The 23,036-nt window shown below is 41.6% G+C and overlaps 1 protein-coding gene across 1 annotated transcript; it reads right to left on the minus strand.

Annotated features, from left to right (window-relative positions):
* Positions 1 to 302: 302 nt before the first annotated feature.
* Positions 303 to 22,277, minus strand: htr7c (5-hydroxytryptamine (serotonin) receptor 7c; the record flags this gene model as incomplete). Its single annotated transcript, XM_083978826.1, has 2 exons — positions 303 to 1,041; positions 21,811 to 22,277. The coding sequence occupies 2 exons, from the start codon at positions 22,275 to 22,277 to the stop codon at positions 303 to 305; spliced, it is 1,206 nt and encodes a 401-aa protein (XP_083834952.1).
* Positions 22,278 to 23,036: the final 759 nt, after the last annotated feature.

The raw sequence follows: 23,036 nt of genomic DNA on the forward strand, positions 1-23,036 counted from the left end.
TGCCTTCTGTTGCCTTTGAAAGCCCTGGGATGATTGATTGTGTTTACATGTCATTTCCTTTGTCACCACATTATCCCATCGTAAATCCGGAGTCAGGACATAATCATGGCATATGCACAAAAGCAGTGTTGAGTTGAATAGCCCATCAAGTACGCTCTATAATTTTCTTCCCAAAAATAGAATGACTGAGTCACACACACGCTGAAGTGATTGCCACAGACATTGACTCACCAATTGTACAAGCACAGGGCCACCACTGCCCACTGTTTGAGACGGAACGCACACTGTTGAAGTACCCAGGTCTACACCTTTAGAGCCTCATGCACACCCACAGCAGACAGTCGACGGTTGATGTTGCGATAACGACAGCGGAGAAGGTCGCGGTAAGTAGAGCGCAGGTCTCGGTTGAAGAAGGCGTAGATGAAGGGGTTCATTAGGGAGTTGGCGTAGCCTAACCAGAGCAGCGTGCGCTCGAGCCAGATGGGCACACAGCTACACTCCACACCACAGATGAAGGGCCTGGCAGTGGATAGGATGAAGAATGGCAGCCAGCACACGGCAAAGACACCAACGATTACCCCCAGTGTTGTGGCTGCTTTCTGCTCACGCTTGAAGATGGAGATGTTTCTCCGCTCACGGTTCAACAGGCGGGACAAGGCGGCGCATTCCTCCACCACACCGGGAGGCTTCAGGCCCTGCATGCGCAGCGTCTCATTAGCCACCGTTTCAAGCCGCTCCCGCCGTGAAAGGTCGGTGAATCGGTGCTTGGCGCCACTCTTGCGAGCAGCCCTGAAGATCTTGTAGTACATGACCAGCATGACCAGCATAGGGATGTAAAAGGCTACGGCTGTGGAATAGATGGTGTAGCCAAAGTCTTGGCTAATTAGGCACACACCGGCTGTGTGGACATTTTTGGCCCAGCCGCAGAAAGGGGGCAGGGTGATGGATGCTGACACCAGCCACACTCCCAGGATCATCTTCGCCATCAGCTGACCGTTCTGTCGGGCTGGATAGGTGAGAGGCCGTGTGATCCCAAGATACCTGCGAGGACAAGATACAAAACAAGTATCAGTACCAACTCCCAGGCATGCTTTTCAACCCTGCAGAGCACACACTCTCAGAACGAAAACCTAAGCAAGTCTTTTGTACTAACCTTATTACACAACAACTGAGAACTGAAAATAACAATAAAGAGATAAATGAAAAGTAATACACTGCCAAAGTTAAAGCAGAAGTAAGCGATCCGGTCGTTTTGGCTAATGCTGCGTTCCAGGCAGGCTTTTGAAACCGTAAATTACAGCTTCAAGTCACAACTTACGACTTTGTAGCGTTCCAGGCAACCCACTCGTGTTTTTCCGGCCTGTTTTACCTGTGAAAGTCACTATAACGGCCACTCGTAACTTCCGACCCGTGAACTCCTACCAGATCGAACTGGTATGACTTCACAGGTCGGAAAAACACGAGTTACGGGCTGCCTTGAACGCACCATAACAGTCCTCGTCCCTACGTCACCACATTCACGGCGTCCCTTGGCTGCACACACAGCCCTGCATGCCGTTCTCTCTCCTCATTGGATAAAAACTGTAGGATACGAGAAATGTTTTCTCCTCGGCTCAGAGCAGAGCAGAGTGACTGACAGACCCGTGTTTCAGACCAAACACTCTATGTAAGTGATTGCTGTCGGAAGATATAACTATTTAAGACTTATATTAACACAAATATATCACTTACTTCTGCTTTAAGCAGGATATGAACCAAAGTCCCCAGGATGACAGGTCTGTGTTTGACCCCTTCTGCTTCCTTCGAGTAGCCTACAGTCTTTATAGTATCTGCTGCCAGAAATGCTTCTGGCTGGAGGTACTAAAGAGACTTTGTGCAGGTTTACTCAGAGAACGCCTTGAAGCCAAACATTATCTATCTATCTATCTATCTATCTATCTATCTATCTATCTATCTATCTATCTATCTATCTATCTATCTATCTATCTATCTATCTATCTATCTATCTATCTATCTATCTAAAACACTTTAATAAAGACCAACATTTCAATGAGAGGTCAAGCTTTGTCATTGCCTGGTGGGCAATTAGCTGCCATTCTTTGGCTTTAGAGGAGCTCAGCAGGTAGAGTAGGAGCCATCAATCAAACAGGCGTTTGAGTGGTTTCAAATAGCAGCTGGCAGTGTCAGAAAAATAAGGCAGTTAGGAGGCCTTCAAATCACATTCAGGGTTTCAACACATCATGTCTGAAAATCGTACTTCATCTTAACCCACAAGCTTTAAAGGTATAGTAGCATTTTTTTAAAAGTGGGGTTTTATGATCTACAAATAGATTTACAACATACAGTATTATGAACAGACCCAAAGAAATGGCCTATTTTTGCGGCCTAAAAGAGGTTTCACCTGAAAAAAAATACACAGTTCCATTGTTCGCTAGAATATAATTTTTTCCAGCCCCTCAAAGTGCAGGAAAAACACTGTTTTTATTTGGACCTAACCAACTGCTGATAGGCGGGCGCTAACCCTGGGTTGAGGGATACGTGAGTTGGTTAGGTCCAAATAAAAACAGTGTTTTTCCTGCACTTTGAAGGGCTGGAAAAAATTATATTATAGCGAACAATGGAACTGTGAATTTTTTTTCAGGTAAAACCTCTTTTAGGCCACGAAAATAGGCTGTTTCTTTGGGTCTGTTCACAACACTGTATGTTGTAAATCTCTGGGCAGGGCTATGGGCTGGCGTTGCTAACGGGAGGAGCGCAGAGAGTCTTCTACTGCAATTAAAGTACTTAGGGGCTATTTGTAGATCATACAACCCCACTTTAAAAAAAATGCTACTATCCCTTTAATGTTTCTGTGCTTTTGCACTTGTGATACATTCAGATAAAGGCATTAACTTACAACCCCACTTTAAAAAAAATGCTACTATCCCTTTAATGTTTCTGTGCTTTTGCACTTGTGATACATTCAGATAAAGGCATTAACTTTGTTGTCAAATACGCTAAATGCCAAAAATGACTCGGAAATCCATTCCAGTCCATGTTAACACTTTGCTGGCACACTGTAGCTACAGCATCAAAAAGTTGTTTGCAGGTACAAAATGGCACTGATCCAGATTCCCAGCTTGCCACAAGCTAACTTTTTATAGTTAGAGTAGTCATGGCATTTCTGCTCCACACACTGTAGCTTGTCAACAACTGGCAACACACAGTGCAAGTGGTATTGATCTAGATCAGAATTACTTGGAAATGACAAGAAGGTTACAACTATGTGGGTGAAATACTCTCCCTGCCCCCACCCACTCCTATTTTTCCTATTTTCAGCTCCTATCTGGCCATCATTTTCAATTTCTCATGCACCCCAGGCATGTAACCTACATGCAACTTGCACAGGAGTCAGTCAGTGTTTCCATGACAACAACTAAAAAACTTCCATCATTTATCTGACACATGTCATTATTTTGTTGCCCATGGCAGCACAGGTGTTGGTATGGAGGACCATAGGGCACCATAGAAGACCATACCATGTTCTTCTTAAACATCCCCTGGCTTAGGTTTGTTGTGCTCAGTGAATATTGCATAATAACTAGTGTTTATTCAACCCCAATCCTTCCAACCACTGCTCCGCCTGGCTTACAACTTACTTAAAATGTACTTAAACCTTGCAAGGGGGACTGAACACATCCAGGCGAGCACTGTCAAATAGATACAAGACAGATCTTGAGATGGGTACACTCCATCCTGTGGGAATTCTCAGGAATACATAATGGATTGCCAGTAATGCAACACTCCTCTCTGAATGCATTCTTCAGTAATGAAGGTGGTTGTGGTGCTTATTTCTCAGGATATTTGTGCATGTGTGAAGCAGAGGGCAGTTTTCCACAACCTATATGACTCATCTTCAGCCCTCTACAAAGCAGAGCTGATTCCGATGCACTCTCATTAGATGCAAAATCCTTTCACCATCCTCCTAGAGACAAACGACTGCCAGGTTGGATAAGATACCGCGCATTTTAACACTTCATTACACAGCTTCCTGCATGTATTTTAGCAGGATGAGCTGAGGCTGAACATCTGTGGGGCCTCCGTTGCTTTTATCTTGTGTGTTTTGACACAAAGAGATTAAACTTTACTGATCTCTGTGAGGCACAACAGGATACAGCAAAAAATGAAAGGTATACCATGAAGCCTACATAGACAACTAACGACCACATATGTGTAATGACTGAATGCACAGTATGGTGTATTTAATACAGTAAATATGATGTTCTTTTTGTACTGTATGTGTTTTTTATGTATGCAACATGTTCCCTGTCTCCGCAACAAATTTCTCCCTGGTGGAGACCAATAAACTAACCTAACCTAAATATACCGGAATAGAGCAAAATAAAAGCAATATGTATCATAAGTCATGGAACAATAAGATTGATCAATAACAGACTTTTATTATATTTAGAAAGTATTTTTCATAAATGTTCTGCAATACTGAATTAATTAGAGTGAAGAACATGAATCAGTGAATTGTTGAATATTACACAAAATCCATGATATATTTAAAATCCCATTGACTACTTCACACCACACACAGCACAGGCACAGCTAAAAACCAGATGAAAGGGATAATCGGTACAACCTCCTCCCATAAAACAGTGTGTGCTTAACACTCAGTGACACACACTAGGAGTTTCAAGGTTTGTTTTGTTTCATATCTCTGGAGGATTTGGGACATATCCACAGCCACAGCCGCCCTCAGGGATTACGCTGCCACAAGCAAACACTGTGCCCAAGATAATGGAGGATTCCATTACTTCCGCTAGGCTACCAGTAAGGGGCAGAGTAAAGTGAAGTGAAGTCTTCTGCGCCAGTGTGCAACAGTCGTCAGTCATCTCCAGGAGCACCTGTGAAACCTTTTATGTCTGAGAGGGGATACACGGTGAAATATTTACCAAGCTGCACTAGGTTTGGGTTGTAGGGTGATAAATTTAGAACAAGTTCCACTAAAAAGAAAGTAACAGTGACAAGGGGGAGGTCTGTCAAATACCTTTTTCCCCACAGAAAATTTCCACTTGAGAATCTTCACTCATTCATTTCACTACTGAGGCCTTTATAATTCCTGTCATCGCACTTCAGGGCAATCTAAAATTAGCCTCTGAAAAAGTGTTAGAGATATATCTTTTTTTTCTTCTTTTCGCTTCACTCTCACTCACTGTGTGAGTGAAGTGGGCACAGAGACGCAGACGTCGCCTGAGATATCACACCATTTTTGTTGAAGAACTGTCTCTTCCTGAACTGAGAAGTTCAGAAGAGACTGCTTTTTATCCAGCAGTTCGCAGTGTGTGTACACGACTTTCATGCTTGGTGTGTTTTATATAATGTGAATGAGGGAGGAAAAAAAAGGAAAACTCAAAAACCAGTACCTTATAGAGTCTATGGTCCGTGTAAATCAGATATATCTGCAGAACATACATATAATATATATATATTATTTCATAGAACACTGAAAAAATCAAGAATCAGGCTCAGAAGCGTTTATATATATATATATATACTGTATGTGTATATATATATATATATATATATATATATATATATATATATATATATATATATATATATATATATATATATATATATATATATACACACACACACACATATACATATACATATACACACACACATATACATATACATATACATATACATATACATATACATATACATATACATATAAAAAAAACTTCTGAGCATGAGTCTTGATTTTTTCAGTGTTCTATGAATAGTTTTTTCCAGTTAGACTAACCTTAAAACCCATGTAAGCTTTATCAGATGACAGCATTTCAACAAAAGTCACAGCAGAGTATTTATTCTAAGCTGCTCTGGGTTGAAGAGCATCATATCTGTCCAGTGGGAAACAACAATCTGAGTTCAAGGGATGCCTCAGCTCTCATATTCTATCCATCCAGAGTTGCTGCTCTCTCAGAGTCTGTCTCATACTTAATTCAGCCTTACGCTTCTCTGCTCAAATAATGGAGCACCTGTTCAGGTCAGTCTGTGTTTTCTTTTTTGACTTCAGCTCAGGTTAAGGTTAGAATGAGTATGAGTAAAATAGCAGCAGTAGTTTTTTTTTTTTTTTGCTCATTTAGACTCTTACATAAGCCAAACTGAGTCATCCCTGAACAGACGTACCGCTTCCTTCAGATTTGTCGGCGGGAACTGCTAGCTCAGGTCAGACCTGTGTCAGATAGTCTGTGAATAACTGCTGGCACTTATTTTAGTCTAAACAAGTATGCTTAAGGATTACCAAGGGCTTCATTGGTACAACTGTGTTAACTTTATTTTAACTGAGCAGTTATGACCTAAACGTCTGTGCTGGCAGACATCTAAATATTCAGTTTGTTGGTGTTGAAAAAGAGATTTATAGACAGGTGTCAGACTTGCTTGCCTGAGCCTATTATAATTTTAAGATAAAGGGTCCGTTTGGACCAAATGATCATTGTGCTCCTTACAATAGGTTATATCTAACCATCCAGATAGCTGATAATTACATTGTGATAACTCTAGCATCAGGATTTCAGGGAGTTGCCAGAAAGAAAGGGGGCGTTCAAACTTTCAGAGGCCTTTTAGTCTTTACATAAAGTTACTTCAACGCATCTCAAGCTCTGTCTATGAGAGCCACTAATGACTTTAGCTGCTCCTACTGTACAAGAGCATGTGATGATGAGAAAAGAGAACATGCTTCTGTCTAAACCAAATAAAATAGACTCTTCTGTTTAGAGGGAAATATCTGATAGTGCCCCATTCAGTGTTTGTCAGAGTGCCCCCCAGTCACCATATCCAAACTTTCGAATGGCACTTATTGGGAAAAAAGCACTTCCACTACGCTAATGATCCAAAACGGCCACACTGTTGAGTAAAAACCCAGTTAAAGGGACAACGAGGAGTTTCTATTTGGTTATAGAAAAGTCTCACGTTAATTGAATCTATGTACGTTACCCACACTTGTTAATGGGCCCATTTTCAATAAATATATTGTTTTGTCTCTATCGTTATTTTGTTATTATTAGTGGTGGCGGAAATGCTGGTCGAGCCGACCAACGTTTCCTTACTTTCGGTTTCGTGGCGAGTCATGAGAATAATGCAGCCAAATCGCCGTTTATGGTCGGGACTACGACGGTAACTGAACCTCTTTGAACCTCTGACTTTAATTCTTGATGAATGAAAACATGAGTCCGTCTTGCGCCGGTCGAAGAATTCTACGGTGCACGGGGAGGCTAATAAATGTAGTGTGAAAACGCTTCGCTTTTCCAAAACTCCTCGTTGTCCCTTTAAGGGAAAACCTCGAGAAAGAGGACACGGACGCCCATTCTCACCGACAGACGAAGGACGCTTGGGTGCACCATTGCTATTGCAACATAGCCATCATCAGCATTAACAGCTGTTCAGTATCAAACCTCATTTGTTAACCCAATAGGAACTGTCTCCAGTGGTGGGAAGCAAAGTCAATGTTTACTCTTCTCTCTATGACATTTACATTGTCACTTTCTGATACTACAGAGTCAGGACGTAGGCTTATCTGCTTTGAAGACATACAGCTGCTCAGAGCTTATCAAGTCCACCAATGATCACCAACACTGCTCCTAGACAGAAACCACTTTCAGTAGCAAGAAAAAGACTATAACAATCCATTTGCAGGATGGCTATACAGTCATTGATGAACATCATTTTCTGTCTCTTGTCGGCAGCTGTTGGAGGCGAGCCTTGACATTGTGAAGATTTTTTAGTCTATATGTTGTGAGGCCTAAATCTTTATGTAACAGAAACCCATCTTAAAATAGTATCAGCAATATATCCTGTTTCTTGGTCAGCTATTTTCATGAATTATTGTGTACATACACACGCACACACACCTTACTTCACATCCACTCCAAGTCCTGACCTTTATGATGTCTGTTTTACTTCCTCCTAATTGTTGTAAAGGGTTACTGTGGATATTTTATGGCCTTTGCAGCACAGCACAGCGCACCACCTGTCCCTATCGGTTGTTTAATGGCTCTCACAGCAATCGAGATGATGGGCAGCTATTAGTGCTACGGTGATAAATGGATTCCCCCCTCTAACAGTCAGTGTGTCCATCCCTTCTGGAGCCAGTTGTCCTTGGACAACAAAGCAAGAACTACAGGCTGTGCAGAGCAGATGACAGCAGAGTAGAGAATAGGGGAAAGAAACTCAAAGAGATACGGCAACAACAAAAACAAAAACACTTTGGCCAAACTCAACAGCATTATAAAGTAGGCCTACTACATTGCTAATTTAGGAAAACAACAGATTATGACTGTGCATAACACTCACAGGGCTCTCTTTCATGGCGCAGCGCAGGGTGGCGCAGCTCAGCGCAGTGGTAATTTAGTCCAGTGCAGCGAATTTGGCAATTTGGTAGACTGAGGTGTGCCAAGATGGGTGTGGCAGCACAGCAGGGGGAGGTGTCGACAGATTCAGATTGGCGCAGTGACAATTTCGTACCAAGAGGCTCTGCCAAATGTGCGCTGAAAGCTCGCCAGCTCCAGGTTTCCAGAATGTCAGGCACATTTCAATGCAATAATTAATCACAACCACTATTTTATGTAACTATCTGAATCAGCACATACATTGATATCTATATCGACTGTCCCGTCACATCTGATGTCAGATCAAAGGCTGGCACGCGTAACGGAAACTCAACCTGACTGAATTAACGCAGCTGAAACTATGATGCACACTAACGAGAAAAAAAAAATCATCTCTCTCAGCCAACCACAAACAGCCTCAGCATCAGATAATGAGGGGAGACTGGGGACAGTTGCAACACTTCTCACATTTTTCTCAGCTCCTCAGAGACTATTTGGACGAGGCTCACCAAACTTTGATAGATTAAACATACATGTGTCTGCTAAGAGATAATAACGGAACGTTACGAAACGGAGCCGTTTTCGAGGTAAATACAGAGTCTGCTTGCTGAAAAACTGTCCCTGAACGCAACGCGCATCAGCAGTTTTGCATGAATTTACCTCTAAAACAACTTATTATATATATTATTATCTCATAGCGCGGTGATTGTGCAGCTCACAACTTGTCCACGACAGCGTTTTGGAGTTGTTGGATTGTGTATTTGATGAGGAAAACAAGAAATTAATTTAGCCTCCGTAGCATAGCTCTGAGCAGCCTGCTGCTCCGCTCCGCCGTTCTAAAAATATCTTGCACCGACAATTAAGTAACGAACCTACTGCTATGACTATAGCGATTATGGCAATGGGCCAATTTGCCAAAATGTTGAACTATCCCTTTAACCAACTCCTTCTTCATTGCTTAAACCCAACCAGTGCAAAATCTTTTGGGGGAAAAAATTCGCTGTTAAAGGAATTGTCGGAAAGGCAGGAGGTTTAAAAAAAGAAAAAAATACTGTCATTCCGATCATAGGAGGCAAAAATTGTCGGAATGATGGGACGTTTGATAGAAAATTAAGTGTTGCCATTTAGACAATTGGAGGCCTATGTTGGACTGGTGGGATGTCGGAATGGTGGTTGCCCCCCGAGGTAACTGCTGCACCTGACCAAGAGAGAAGTCTGGCACATGCAGTTTGCAATGTGCATGTTCAAATTGTGTTACCTTTAGCCTATTTACTGTTTTTTGACAAAATGTAACAGCTCAACAAGCTTCATTTTCTGGCTTTAACTTTCATTGTCAAACTTCTGTTTTCAAGGTAAGAAATGAACTTATTTGCTCAACATCAATGGCCTGTTAAGACACAGTAACTCTTGCTGTTTTAATGTTCTCACTTGCCGCCTTTGTAGAAGCACTCACATATATCAGCTGTTTAATGTGGACAAAAGAACAAACCTTTCAGCCATCATCAGCGTAAACAAGTCACGGATGTGACACTTTATAGGTGAGGTTTTCTGCAAATGACTATGCTGCAGTGCAAGCAGGTCCATTTCATTTTAAGATGGATAAAAACAAGCCGTTCTCATCACAAGCTGTTTACCATTCTTCTCTCTCAGCTCCCTGTCCCCTCAGACTCTGACAACATCATGTGACCATGATCTCTAACTGAGGTTTCGACTTCTTCCCTCTGTCAGTAGCAGCATCTGAGAGCTTCTCTCTCCCCAAGACACTTGGAGAGAACTCACACCTATTTGTGTTATCTGCGGCTGCATTCATTACCAAGTGTTTTCTTGTTTTTTACTGCCCCAGCATTAGACGGATGTGTGATCTGACAACAAAGCTGCTTTGAATAAACTGAATAGAAGAGAGTCATTGAAATGCATAAATCATGTCAATAACATTTCTGGCTGCTGTAAAATATTTGGTTAACTTTGGTAATAGATTTCATACACAGTATGCACATTATTTACTGTTTTATGCCTGCACTAAATCATCAAGTCATTTTCTGTGTGATCACCCCAAACTCCCAGACATTTTATTCATATTTGGGGCGGTGTTTAGTTCAGTTGGTAGAGCACCCGCCCCCAGCTCTCTGCCTCCCCATGTTTGACTGTTTGATCGGTCTCAACCAAAATGTTGCAAATGAGTCGTATGTAAACATACAGGCCAACATGGAGGACATTATCTTTTTACCATCATTGAGCATTACTGCAAAATGATTAATTTTAAAATGTTTCATCTGGTACATGGGTTTATGCCAAATTATTTTATTTGGTGCTACAAATGGTTAGTGACATTTATTCTGCAGTTGGTCTCTCCTGGTTGAATGCCCAGCTGCCTTAAGTTGTTGCTGCGTCTTCTTCCATAAATTCACAGATGGTCTTACTGCTTCTTAATGCTCTGGAGCTGAAACAAATTGGTCCCAACCTTAATTTTCATGGTCTTACCTATAAATAATTATTATGTAAGCAAAATACAAATTTTACATATGTGTAACAACAGAGAGGCTTTTTTTGACCTGCGCTGTGAGGAAGCTTCACAATTAAAATACTTTTTGGGTGGTGTAGCCCTATGGGTGTAGTGTGTGGTGTGTACTGTTTCCTGGATCTGGCCCTGAGTGGATGAGAGTCACACCATTAACTATCACTTTGTGAATGGATTTTTCTTTTTAATCTCTCTCTTTTTTTTCTTCTTTTTTTTTGCATTAATCTCAGATCTTAAATGGACTTAAGGTGGCAGCCATGTTGACCAGATTTGTGAAGCTGCTTTCTTCTAAAGAAAATTAGATTTGCACATATACATGTATCCCATTGCCTCAGTGAGATGTTTCCATAGAAAATCTTTGATTTGCAGTGCCATTACTGACCTGACATGAAAATGTACATGGGTGGCAAACCCCCAACAGCACCGAGGCTGCAGGGTCATTCAATGAGAGCCCACAACTCCTGAATGAATATGCCGAACCCCTCTTCATTATTTTACAGTGTTACTGAAGTCTGTGAGTGGAAGGTGAATAAGTATATGTGCCAGTGAGTCCATCTTCCTCTCCTTTTCCTGTCATGATGATGTGAAGTGAACCAGTGTGAAGAGCCACCCTCCCTCCCACCCACCCGACCCCCACCTCTCCAGTCTTTGTCACCTTCCCTTCGGTTCTGTCCGGGTGTCTCTCAAAGGACACCTCGAAAACTAAATCAGCTCAGAGGAAAGGCTTGGATGTGGGGGAGGAATCTCATTCTTCACTTCCTCCTGTTTTTCTTCTGACCTTTTCGAGAAAAAAAAATGCTGAACAATTTTAGTTCCCAAGGATATCTCAGGCAGCTTCTCTTTTGAGCCATCTCACTTTCTTCCAGTTTGGCATGTAGCCAGCAGTTAGTATAGCTGAAGTAGCTGCACAGCCCATTATATGTCATCATTTTGTGGCTTGGTAAATGGAAAAGGACAGTGAGCAGGAGTTGTATCTAACTTGTTCCAGAGTCAGTAGACACCACCATGTAACATAACAGCAGCAGTCGAGGACTGTGCTTTTTTTCCACCTCATATTCTTTTACTGACCTTTTATTTTCAGGACATGAAAATATCACAGACTCTTATTTTTTTTTTTAAAGCCCATATCTGTTTTAATTTAAAATGAAGCAGCTAGTCTGAATTCTGGCATTTGTTCCCAGACCTCATCTTGTGCTCACATGTAGTTCTGATACAATAACGCATCATTGAAACACGTTTATCAATATAGTATATTTTCAACTCCAGATCTCCCTGTCAGTTTTTTAATTAAGAGGAAAAACAGATCAAATCCTTGAATAATTCAATTGTTAGTATTTGTCAGAAAGTCCAGCATTATCATTAGACATGAATGAAATTTTGAAAAATAAATTTAAAAAAAAACTCCTGATCAAAGGCTTCATATGGATTTTTTTCTGCCTGGCACAGTATGATGCATGAAAACATGTTCAATCCACAAATGTCCACTGGGGTGCGTGCGATCGTAGCGGAAATATAGCGGAAATAATTAAAGTAATTAAAGTAAACAAACACTGCATATCTCCAAAATCAGGCAGGTTTCCAGGATGCCATGTAGCCTATTCATTGTAATGTGACAAGTGCCGATGAGAACCGGTGTCAAAAAGGAAAAAAGGAAGAAAAAAAAAACAATCGATCACGGACTTCATGATCAATTTTCCATGGCAACGAACGAAGCTTCGAAGCTTTGATTTTTTTGGGTCAGCCCTAGTAACATAACTGACAAAGGCATCAAACAGAGGAGCAGAGAACCAATAGAACAGAACAACAATATCCCTGGTCGCTAAAATTACATGCAAATAATATCATGTTAGTCTTCATCCAGATTCTGTGTTCATCATTTTAAGAAAAAATATGCAACTGATAGTAGGATAATAATTAATATTCTATGAAGGACCATATACTGTAGACAAAATTAATTAGAAAAAATCCCTAAGGGAATACCTTATGTTCCGTTATGCCAGAATAATAATTCATGCAAAAAAAAGTAATCTCAGCAGCAGACTCCTTTTTTTTTTTTTTTACAAGAAGTAAGTAAAGTGAATGTAATTTGTTTTTGTAGCAAATGGCCTATATCAGAGTGTCAGATATGGAGGTGGAATCAATGTTCCAGTCTGAGCAGTGTGTACCAACCAGAAGAAACTATGACTGATGACAGGAATATTCATTACCAGAGCAATTTTATTGCTGTTATCTCGCCTGTGAGCAGTGAGAGGGAGAAAATAATTCAGAGTTATTCAGCCTCTGCCTACTGGAAAAAAACAAAAACAAATCTAATTGTACAAGATTACGTTTGTACAAGTCAGAATTCATCTCAACAAGGCTAATTTGAAAGATAGACATGCAAAATACCATTGTACGTGAGCAAACATAGTTGTGACAATAAGGTAGGCTACTGATAATTCTGATCCAGGGAAGTAAAGGTCACTTTTGTGTTGCCAAAGCTGTGCCCAAAATGATGGGTGCAAAACCGTTAATTAGAATGCCTTGCATGCAATAGGGTAGCGCTACGACCAATCAGAGCAAAGAGCAGGATGACGTAGATTAAACTTTTCCCATATCCCGTCGGCAAAACACCAAATACATCCTTCTTCGAAATGAATGACTTCAGTGCAGTTTCTTGCTCAACTTTAAAAGAAAATGACAAGTTAAAGCCCGCCCAACGACTCTCTAGACAGATTGTGCGCTGTGATTGGTGAACACAAACGGTGTTCACAGTTGTTTCACATGCACTACAGTGACAATGCACACTTTAAACCCTTTAAACTAATGTAAGTAAAATTGACTTTTTTGTTATAAAATTTACCAGAAATGCGACTGTTGTGTCCCAAAAAACATGACACAGACAAGGTGTGTTCGGATATTAAAACAAGAAATGAACATTTTTTCTATTGTTTTGAAGGATTGTCTTTTCCTATTTGAATGCAAAAATGAATTTTTTGCACTGTTATATATAATCAGAAGTGTATTGAATGTGAGAATTATGTGCTGTTGCCCTTAACACAGATACAGTACAGATCGGAGAATTAGAAATGCAATATTTCCTTGTTTGAAGCAATATTTTTTCATGGTTGTAATAAAAAAGCAGAGGTGTTTTGTGGCATATGCCCCAGATATTTTTTGTTGTTTATTTCTTCATAAATTAATGAATTAATCTACTGTCCCTGGTATTTGTATGAATTTATGTACTTAAACCATTAAGTGACATCTCAACCGTTTGGTAGAGATCAATATTTTAAAAACCACAGGGTCTGATGAAAAAAAATCATTGATTGTGCTTATGATTCACCTAAGGGTAAAAGAAATTCAAAGAAATCGTTTTTTCACCGGTTTCTTCTTGGTGGGGTTGTTAAAGGGTTAAGTTGGATGATGTTTTCATACAGGTAAGAGATAGCTAACATTTATGCTGCACAGAGAGACTAGAGGAAAATAACAGCAGGAACTCAACAGCAATACACACTTGAACTTGAACTTTGGGGTGGAGAGACAGTGGAGGGAGACAGTAAATATAGCACAAACTCTGGCGTCTCACTGGGCCTAATCCACTGTATACACACACACACACACACACACACACACACACACACACACACACACACACACACACACACACACACACACACAACCCATGACTGCCAAACTGAAATTCTAACCACTGCTTTAAACTGCAGTTGCCTGCTTCTGTCTACATTGCTACAGTGTTTTTTCACGGCTTGGCTGGCCAACAGACGAGTGTAGCAAAACAACTGACAGAAATTCCTTCTAAGAGCAACTCTGCACTAACCATTTGTAATATCTTCCAATTTCCATTCTTTCACAGGTGTGACTTCATCAAATGCAGGAAAACCATGACTAATGGACTTTGTGGATTATTTTTTCCCAGGGTTGTTCCCATGGTCTTGAATGAGTTTCTTCCCAGTATCAGATACACAGATACAGTTATTTACATAAAAAAGAAAAAAATGCTGCACTGCATACAGCGCTATGACCCAGTTAGTAGTCAGTTCTAGGGTTCAGCATCTTGCTCAAGGGTAGTTTGGCAGTGGTAGGAGTGCCATTACTGTAAGTCAATTTGCTTTTTCACAGCTGGAATACCAACTCACTGCCGGGAGTCATATCCCTAACTTCTAAGCATCAAAATTTAGCACCAAAGTCACAATGAATATTCCCATCATGCAATGCTCTTAGATGATGTGTTAAGTCAACATCTATAATAGATTACACGGAGCAATGAAGAGTAGTGAAAGAAACATGAGGCAGTTCATTAACATCTGCATGTAGGCTACCTGGGACTTCTTTTAAAGGAGATATCAGTGAAATGTTTTTGTTAATATAAGTCCTAATTAGTCATATTTTCCGTCAGCAATCACTTACATAGAGTGTTTCGACCGGAACACGAGTCTCTCCGTCACTCTGCTCTGCTGTAACCCGAGGAGAAAACTTTTCTTCTGGGATACAAGTGTTATCCAATCAGGAGGCAGAACGGCATGAAGGGCTGTGTGTGCAGCCAAGGGATGCGCGTGAATGTGGTGACGTAGCACGAGGACCAATTGATGCCTGACAAGGGCGGGGGCTGCTAACTCATGGTGCGTTCAAAGAAACTCGTACTTTGTGTTTTTCCTTCCTGTGAAGTCATACCAGTTCGATCTGGTACGAGTTCACGGGTCGGAAGTTACGAGTGGCCGTTATAGGGAACTTTCACAGACAACAGGATGGTAAAAACACGAGCTACGGGTTACCTGGAACGCTACCAAGTCGTAGTTGTGACTTGAAGCTGTAACTTACGGTTTCAAAAGCCTGCCTTGAACGCAGCATTAGCCGAAACGGCCGTGAAGCTGATATCTGCTTTAATAGCTGCCTTTGGAGGTGGTAAGATCCAGTTTAAGAGGAGACACTATAGTATTTTGCTCACACTAAACATAAACACACATTGATACACAAGACTGGTCACTATGAAAAGTAAAGTTTTCAGTAATTCATACTGCCTTATTCAGTGGACATGATGAATATTCAGGCCATGTGCACAGATGAGCTGAACACCATGACTCGAGTCATCAGTTATTCTGCAATGGAAATACTATGCTAAATGTTCAAAACAAAATCCATAGCATGATCCGTGTCTTTGTCTGTGTTTGTGTTTGTTTGCAGTCTCATGGCTCCATCAACAGGAAAGCCATTATGTCATCACTTGGTCAATGCTTGCTAGCCCTTTGTTCAGTCCTGAGGAATAATAGACCCCACCTTTGTTATGCCAAAACACAAAGCATGATTTATGCCACAGTAAAGTCACGAAGCACTTTGCCCTTTTCTGCTTCCTGTCCCCGGAGATTGCTAGGTAAATATGGTGACAAGCTGGGAATAGCAAAGTAAAACTCTGTATCTGTGCGGTGGTTACTCATCCATCATCCTCCGTGTCAAATCCCAGAGGGTTGGGGCTGCAACATACCAATACTGCTGCTGACGTATGAAGGGTGGGGATCTCCAGCTATTCAGGAATGAAGGGTTTCTCACAGTTTTCACTAGGCCTATATTTACAGTACTTCCTCAAAATACTTATAACTGTGTGTAATGAATGCGTACTTCAATGAAGTAAAACAGAAACATTAAATAGGGGTCAGAAGTTTTTCCCCAGCATAAAGGATATGCATAGTGTTCAGAACATAGGGAGAACAGAACCTCCTTCACCTAATTCTCTTTTGTGAAATCACTTTGGCTGCATAATTTCATTTCAGTCAATTATCCATCAATAGTAGGCTACAATTGAAATATGATGCACAGCTGGAGCTGATTCAAGGGCTCACTGATTAGTTATGTAGGGAAAATCTCATTTAAGGGGCTCCCAACAGTCAGTCAATAAATCAAAGACATAAATCAATTCACAGAGCACAAGCTCTGTCACTCAAGCATGGCTGTGCTGTTTCAACGCATGTAGCAGTTTCAATCATTATTTTTCTGAATATAAATTCTAACCAAGAAGCTGTTGAATGGGATGTTTGCTTGACTTTAGTCCCCTGCAGAGAAACAGCCACATGTGCAAGATTATGCGGCTTTTTGCGGCAATGCAAGCTAGTCCACTGTTGTGGACTACAACTAATAAGCATGTTTTCATTATGAGCATGCCATTTTACTCAAACCACTTCAAGTGCAGACTCAAAGGCCTTTGTAGACTCTGTAGACTTCTTCCTCCTCTTTTTCCGGTTCTGTTTATCAGATTGCTTTCAGTTAAGTGTTTTCTTTGGTTGTTTTTTTTGCAAATTCACAGGATCTCTTCACAAAGTCCAAAGTGGTTAGAAGAATAAGGACAAGGATGAAGTTAAGTCAAACAGAAAAAAAATATGCACTGTAGTTTAGTCAGCTTAAAAAAAACAAGCGAGACATTCCTTCTCTCAAAAACTGATGTGTTTTGTTTACTGTATGTTGGTGGTAATGGATTTTTTTATTTTCATTCCACATGTCATCAGTAGGTGGACAGACGACTAAAACTTCTAAATATGGAAACATCCACATGTTGTGAATGCACCTACCACCATGGACCCATGCTGCACCTGCTGTAGCTGCCATAGATTGGACAACAAGCCAGAATTAAATTGCTTTTTCAACAAACTGACAAGAAGCCCCCAGATAGATGTCGACATATTGCAGGACAAATTTCTCCAGATCTCAAGTGAGTAACCTGGCTTGACTGTGACCTTGTAACACTCAGTACCAACACAACAGACAAACAATAGGAAGCTCTCTGATCACATGGTAAGTAGACAATTTGTCTCACTTCATGTGCTTCTGTACTAAAAGTCAAACAGACAGTGAAACACGGTGGAGACAGATCTGTGGTTGATAGTACAAGCAGCACTTATCAATGATTAACTTGCCAAATGCCTTCACACAACATGTGTATTTAATGGCGCTCTGAAATATTTTCATTAACAGCAGTTTTGGTCTGGAATAACTGCTTGTTTACAGGATGTGGGCCGTGGTAGATTTTAAATTTAAATGTTGTTTCCTCTGTAAAGTTGACAGTGCTTTTTCCTCTCTGTATGAAAAAGCTGTTGTGGCTTGTAAAAAATGTCCCTTGTGGTCTCTAAAACATCTAAAATGTAGGTCTCAGTAAACTGGTTGTGATCACAGGATTTAAGAACTCGGTGTAACATCCTATTTGGTAGCGAGACACACTCTCTGTTCCGATGAAGCATTCCTTCACAAGCATGAGTTGCCTTTGATCTGGTTTCGCCAGTCTAGCTGGAAACATCCAATCATTCACGTTTCGGCAAGGTGGCCGGCAAGAGGGAAGTGGATAGTGCCTGAGAGAGTGAGGCTCAGGAGTCACATCACATTACCTGAGGATGCATCAGCTAGGTCAAGTCATCTGTGTCTGCTGCAGGTGGATGTTCCCCTGCTGCACTAAGCAAGCACCACCTCTCCTGGGACAAACTTACTCACTGACCTCACAAAAATATCATCAGATGTTGAGGGCAGGTCGATGGCGGAGCTGTGTGTGAACTTGGCTCATCAGTGACACACCAGTTAGCAGAAAGGATGTGAAGGCTGTGGCTAACCTCGCTGCCGTCCATGGTCCCTAGCTAGCGTGATTTCTTTCCTCAAATCCCCCTGCAGGAGTTTGCGGGTGTGATCACACCTACACTGTATTTCCTGCAGTCTGACTGGTGGAAAGGTTTACTTGACTGCAGTTATATGGGTTTTTTTTTCTTGACCTATATTCTATCCATCTTCTACAAGTTTCCAGATAGTTAAGCCAGGCTATACTTGATTTGCAAATTTAACCGGCGCTGGCTGAACCGAGCTCCTCCATCCCCAAGCATCTTTTCTTAGACGTCTGGGGAGCCACGGGAAAAGGACCACCCTCTCTTCCCACTGTTGTGAATAAATCATTCATATTTGACTTTTGAATAATTAAACATGCAGCATATTACTCTCAGTGAAGGTAAAAACTGACTGTGGCCAAAAGAGATACTTACTTTATAGGGAAGTGGACACGAAAGTGGCTTTGCTTAAAGTGCATGCTGGGTTGGAGAACGGCGTTAGTTCAGGCCGGCAGCTTTGGGTTTATAACTTTAGTGAAAGTGAGTGTAAGGATGTATTTTAGAATTTTAGGTCACTGTGGGAAACCAATGAGCAGGAACGTTGGGTGGCAATATTGGATTTTTGTTATGCATTAATGTACACTTTGCTGTGTGATGAATCTGCCAAATTAGATTTTAAAAAATCTATAATCTATAATCTATAGATGACTGTGTATGGGAAGACTCATTCTACTTCAAGACAATACTCCGTCCGTTTATGAACCTCTGCCAAGCACCCCACACACACACAGACACACACACAGGTGCAGGCACACACACTGAATCATTTTTACCAATTGAAGATTTAACTACAAATAGAATATTATTTTCCCACATTGTTTTCTGCATGTGACAGTAAATATGAAATCAAAAAGTAGTTGTAGTTGTGATTAAACTTGTGTTAACGTGGATGGAGAGCATTAGAGTTACTCTAATCCACCAGGACGACAGTGGTGAGTTTAATAGTAATCCGGAAAACGGTGAGTTTACTGACACATAGCGGGTCTGCGGCAATAGACTGACCCAGAATGAAGGGCGAGGGAACAGAGGGAAGGGAGGGGGGTCACATAGGGTTACATGGGAAACAAAGACATTTGCATCTAAAGGTTCTGATGGCCAGACAGGATTGAATCAACATGAGACATACAACTCAATTATCAAGGGGTAGAAGAAAAGCAAATTGTATCAGAGAAACAAAGACCTAGACGAGAAGGTGTGTTGAGTGAGTGAGTCACTCATAGGGTTTTGATCTCTCCACTACACCAAATGAATATTTTCTTCCACAGCATCCATGCCAGGCCTGTCTGACTTTATCTATCTAAAGGAGCTGTGTAATGAGCTCTGAGAAATGATGAGCAGCCCTCTCTGCAGCAGACTTTGTCTTTGGGGAGTGTGTAACCTGACAAACACACCTGTTGAGTCCTGAGCCTCATCTGCACTCCCGCTTCTTCAGCTTCATTTGGAAAGCATGTCCTTGGGAATCCTAAATAGCAGTAACGAGCCCTAATTACAGCTAATTGTGTGCCTAATTGGCAGTTCCCAATCTAATGAATTATCTCTTTGATTCCCATTTTGAATCATACACCAAACGCACACTGCATTGTTTAATTAAGATGAGTCTGTTCTCATGGAGATTAGTGGGAAGAAACAGTTGACAGAAACGTCTGTGCAGTTTGTGTGGGGATGAAAAATAATCCCAAAATGACATCAACTCATTTTATATTCTCAGTGTAATCTTGTGCCCAGCAAAAGGCAGAGGGACTCAGAGATGCTCTGCAGGAGTGGTATGGTTTGGTGGGTGTGCTTGCTTTGATTTCACAGTAACACATTCAATCATACTCCACTCTATCTTTTCAGACACGCTCGCTCTCAGGCAGGTCCATTTGTACTTTCTGAGTATATGAGCAATCAACATCTCTAACCTCATACAATGGCTGTGACACCTGACTGAGCTGCTTTGCCAAACTTTCACTTATCTTCCACTGGATAACAAAGACACATTTCGCACACTGGCACAGTTTACTTCTACTCAGGTCTCGTATATTTGCTGGGGTCACAATGGAAATAATGTAATTCTGTACAAGTAAGTCACACAGTGTAGTGCAGTTAATTTAATACGGGTGACCAGCTCATGACCTCAGTAAGGAGAGTGATGACCACAGATGACACACAAATCAGAATCATTGTCCATCCATCTTCAGTTTTCATTGTGACCTCTAACCTAACCTCTAAACGGCTTCTCTGACTGTTCACAACTTCTCACCCTGCAGCCAACCAGCACAAAATGCAGTCACAGCTCTGTCAGCATTATCACAGCTGATTGTCTCATAGCGCATCTGTATTCCTCATAATAATAATAAGAATAAGAATCTTGATGCAAAACCTGAGTGACAACAATCAGATCAATATTATTATGGCCTTTTCTTCATTAAGGTCACTGATGCAGAGCAGTTACACCAGTCACTTGACTTTTATCTCATCCTGGATGTGTCTCATTTGTCACAAGCTATCAGGATGGGCACTGGCATTATGAGCTGAGACTCCCAAGAGCTGCCAGATGCAGAGTGGATCTTGATGAATGTTGATTGGTGAGTGCCCAAGCCCTGCTTCCCTCCTGTTTAAATGTAGAATTTAAAGCAACTCACTGTGGGCCTAATGGGAACTGGCTTTCATGAATAATTTTAGAGTTGAATTTTGATGCCAAACACCGAGGTGATAAACCCCATGTGACAAAAAAATAACTGCAGAAATCAGCTGCTCCACTGTGTGTAAAGTGAATTTGCTTTCATTTTATTCTCATGGGGCCGTTTTAATAGAGAGCAGGTGCGACCTGTCCCTTATGGAAGGGTCATGAGGAATCATCAGAGTCCCAGCGGCAGTAAGTTCGATGCGGGCGCTGGCCCTAAATGCGTAAAGGAAACACTTCCCGTGGTCCGCTCAAGCAAATTAATTAAGCATGTCATAAATTAATCATGGTGTGCCTTGTAATTTTCTGGCTGAGTGGCTTTAACCGACACAGATAATCAGAGGAACAGCTTATTTGAAATAAGGCATTTAAAGGCCATTTATTTCATGCGTCTAGATTACAGTTCATTACTCCATTTGATACGTGATCTATCTATGCTTCTATCCTCGGTCTAGTTAAGTGGTTCAGAGCAGTTTATTAGAGGCCACGTATTTGTGGTCTCCGTGTCAGTTTAAAAGCGAGGCGCACTACATGCGTAAGGTTGGTGCCGTTTTAAAATAAGCCCTCGGTATCGAAGCAGCCCCGATGCAGCTACCAACTTTAGAAACTCACCTATCCACGCTGATCACACACAGGGTCATGATGGAGGCAGTGCAGCACATTACATCCATGCCGATAAAGATGTTGCAGAACACCTCTCCAAAAAGCCACTTGCCCCCGGTGAGGTCTGTCACTATGACGAACGGCATCACAACTATGGCCACCGACAGATCCGCCACTGCGAGGGACACCAGCAGGTAGTTTGAAGGTTGTCTCAGTTTCTTCACCACGCACACTGCGATCACCACCAGCGTGTTTCCCATGACTGTGATCGCCGTAATGATCGCAAGCATCACCCCGATGATGATCTTCTCCGGGCGCCCGAAATCCTGCAGCTGCTCCCCGCAAGACTCGTTCCACATGGCTGTGGGACTGATGGTGACGAGGACGTTGTAGAGAAGCTGCAGAGTGCCATTGATAACTTCGGAAATGTCCTCTTTCTTGTTAAAAGTGAACTCAATCCCCGAAGTATTGAACATCACGACAACGTTACCCAGGCAGGAGTGGAAGGGACGCCTCGCCAGTGCACTCCAATTACGCGCATATTTGGATACATGTAACCGGCTCTCGGCTCCTGTCCAGCAGTTTTAGATTGAGGCTATCACAGCTGCACCACATCGGAGCTGCCAACAACCCACAGAGCTTATTGCTGGGTTTCAGTTTAAGAATCACCCGTCTGCAAGAAGCGCTACAGCCTATAGGTGCATGGTCCATTTCTGGACGACAATATAACTTCTGTTCCAAAACTAAGAAATTGAGAGAAAAAAGGTTGCACAATCTAAATCCAGCTTATTCCTATGCGCTCCTTGCTCAATGCACGACCCTGAGATAAATGAACTCCTGTGTTTGGAGGATTGCGCGGTGCAGACAGTATCCAACCATGTGACGTGCAGCTCAAGACGCACAGACAGAAGAGCTGAGCACAGAGATGTAGCAGCCCAGTCTTTTTTGGAGACAGAAAAATAAATCACCCGATTATAAATAGAATATCTCTCAAAAACAAAACCACTTAATGAATGAATTCGCTCCTCTCGTCAAAAACACTCTTTACTGTTGTTATGATGACTTAAGTGATCAGGCTTTTCTGGTCCCTCACATTTAAGCACAGCAGACCAAACAGAAGAGAAAGCCCAGCACTGGGAGACCATGAGGACACATGGGAGAGATTCCCAGGACTGTGGCTGCTTGCCTCACCATCCAGGCAGGAACAGCTGTGGTGTGTTTGTGCCCTCTGGCTC

Source organism: Trachurus trachurus (assembly GCF_905171665.1).
Source record: "Trachurus trachurus genome assembly, chromosome: 9".
NCBI classification, from domain to species: domain Eukaryota; kingdom Metazoa; phylum Chordata; class Actinopteri; order Carangiformes; family Carangidae; genus Trachurus; species Trachurus trachurus.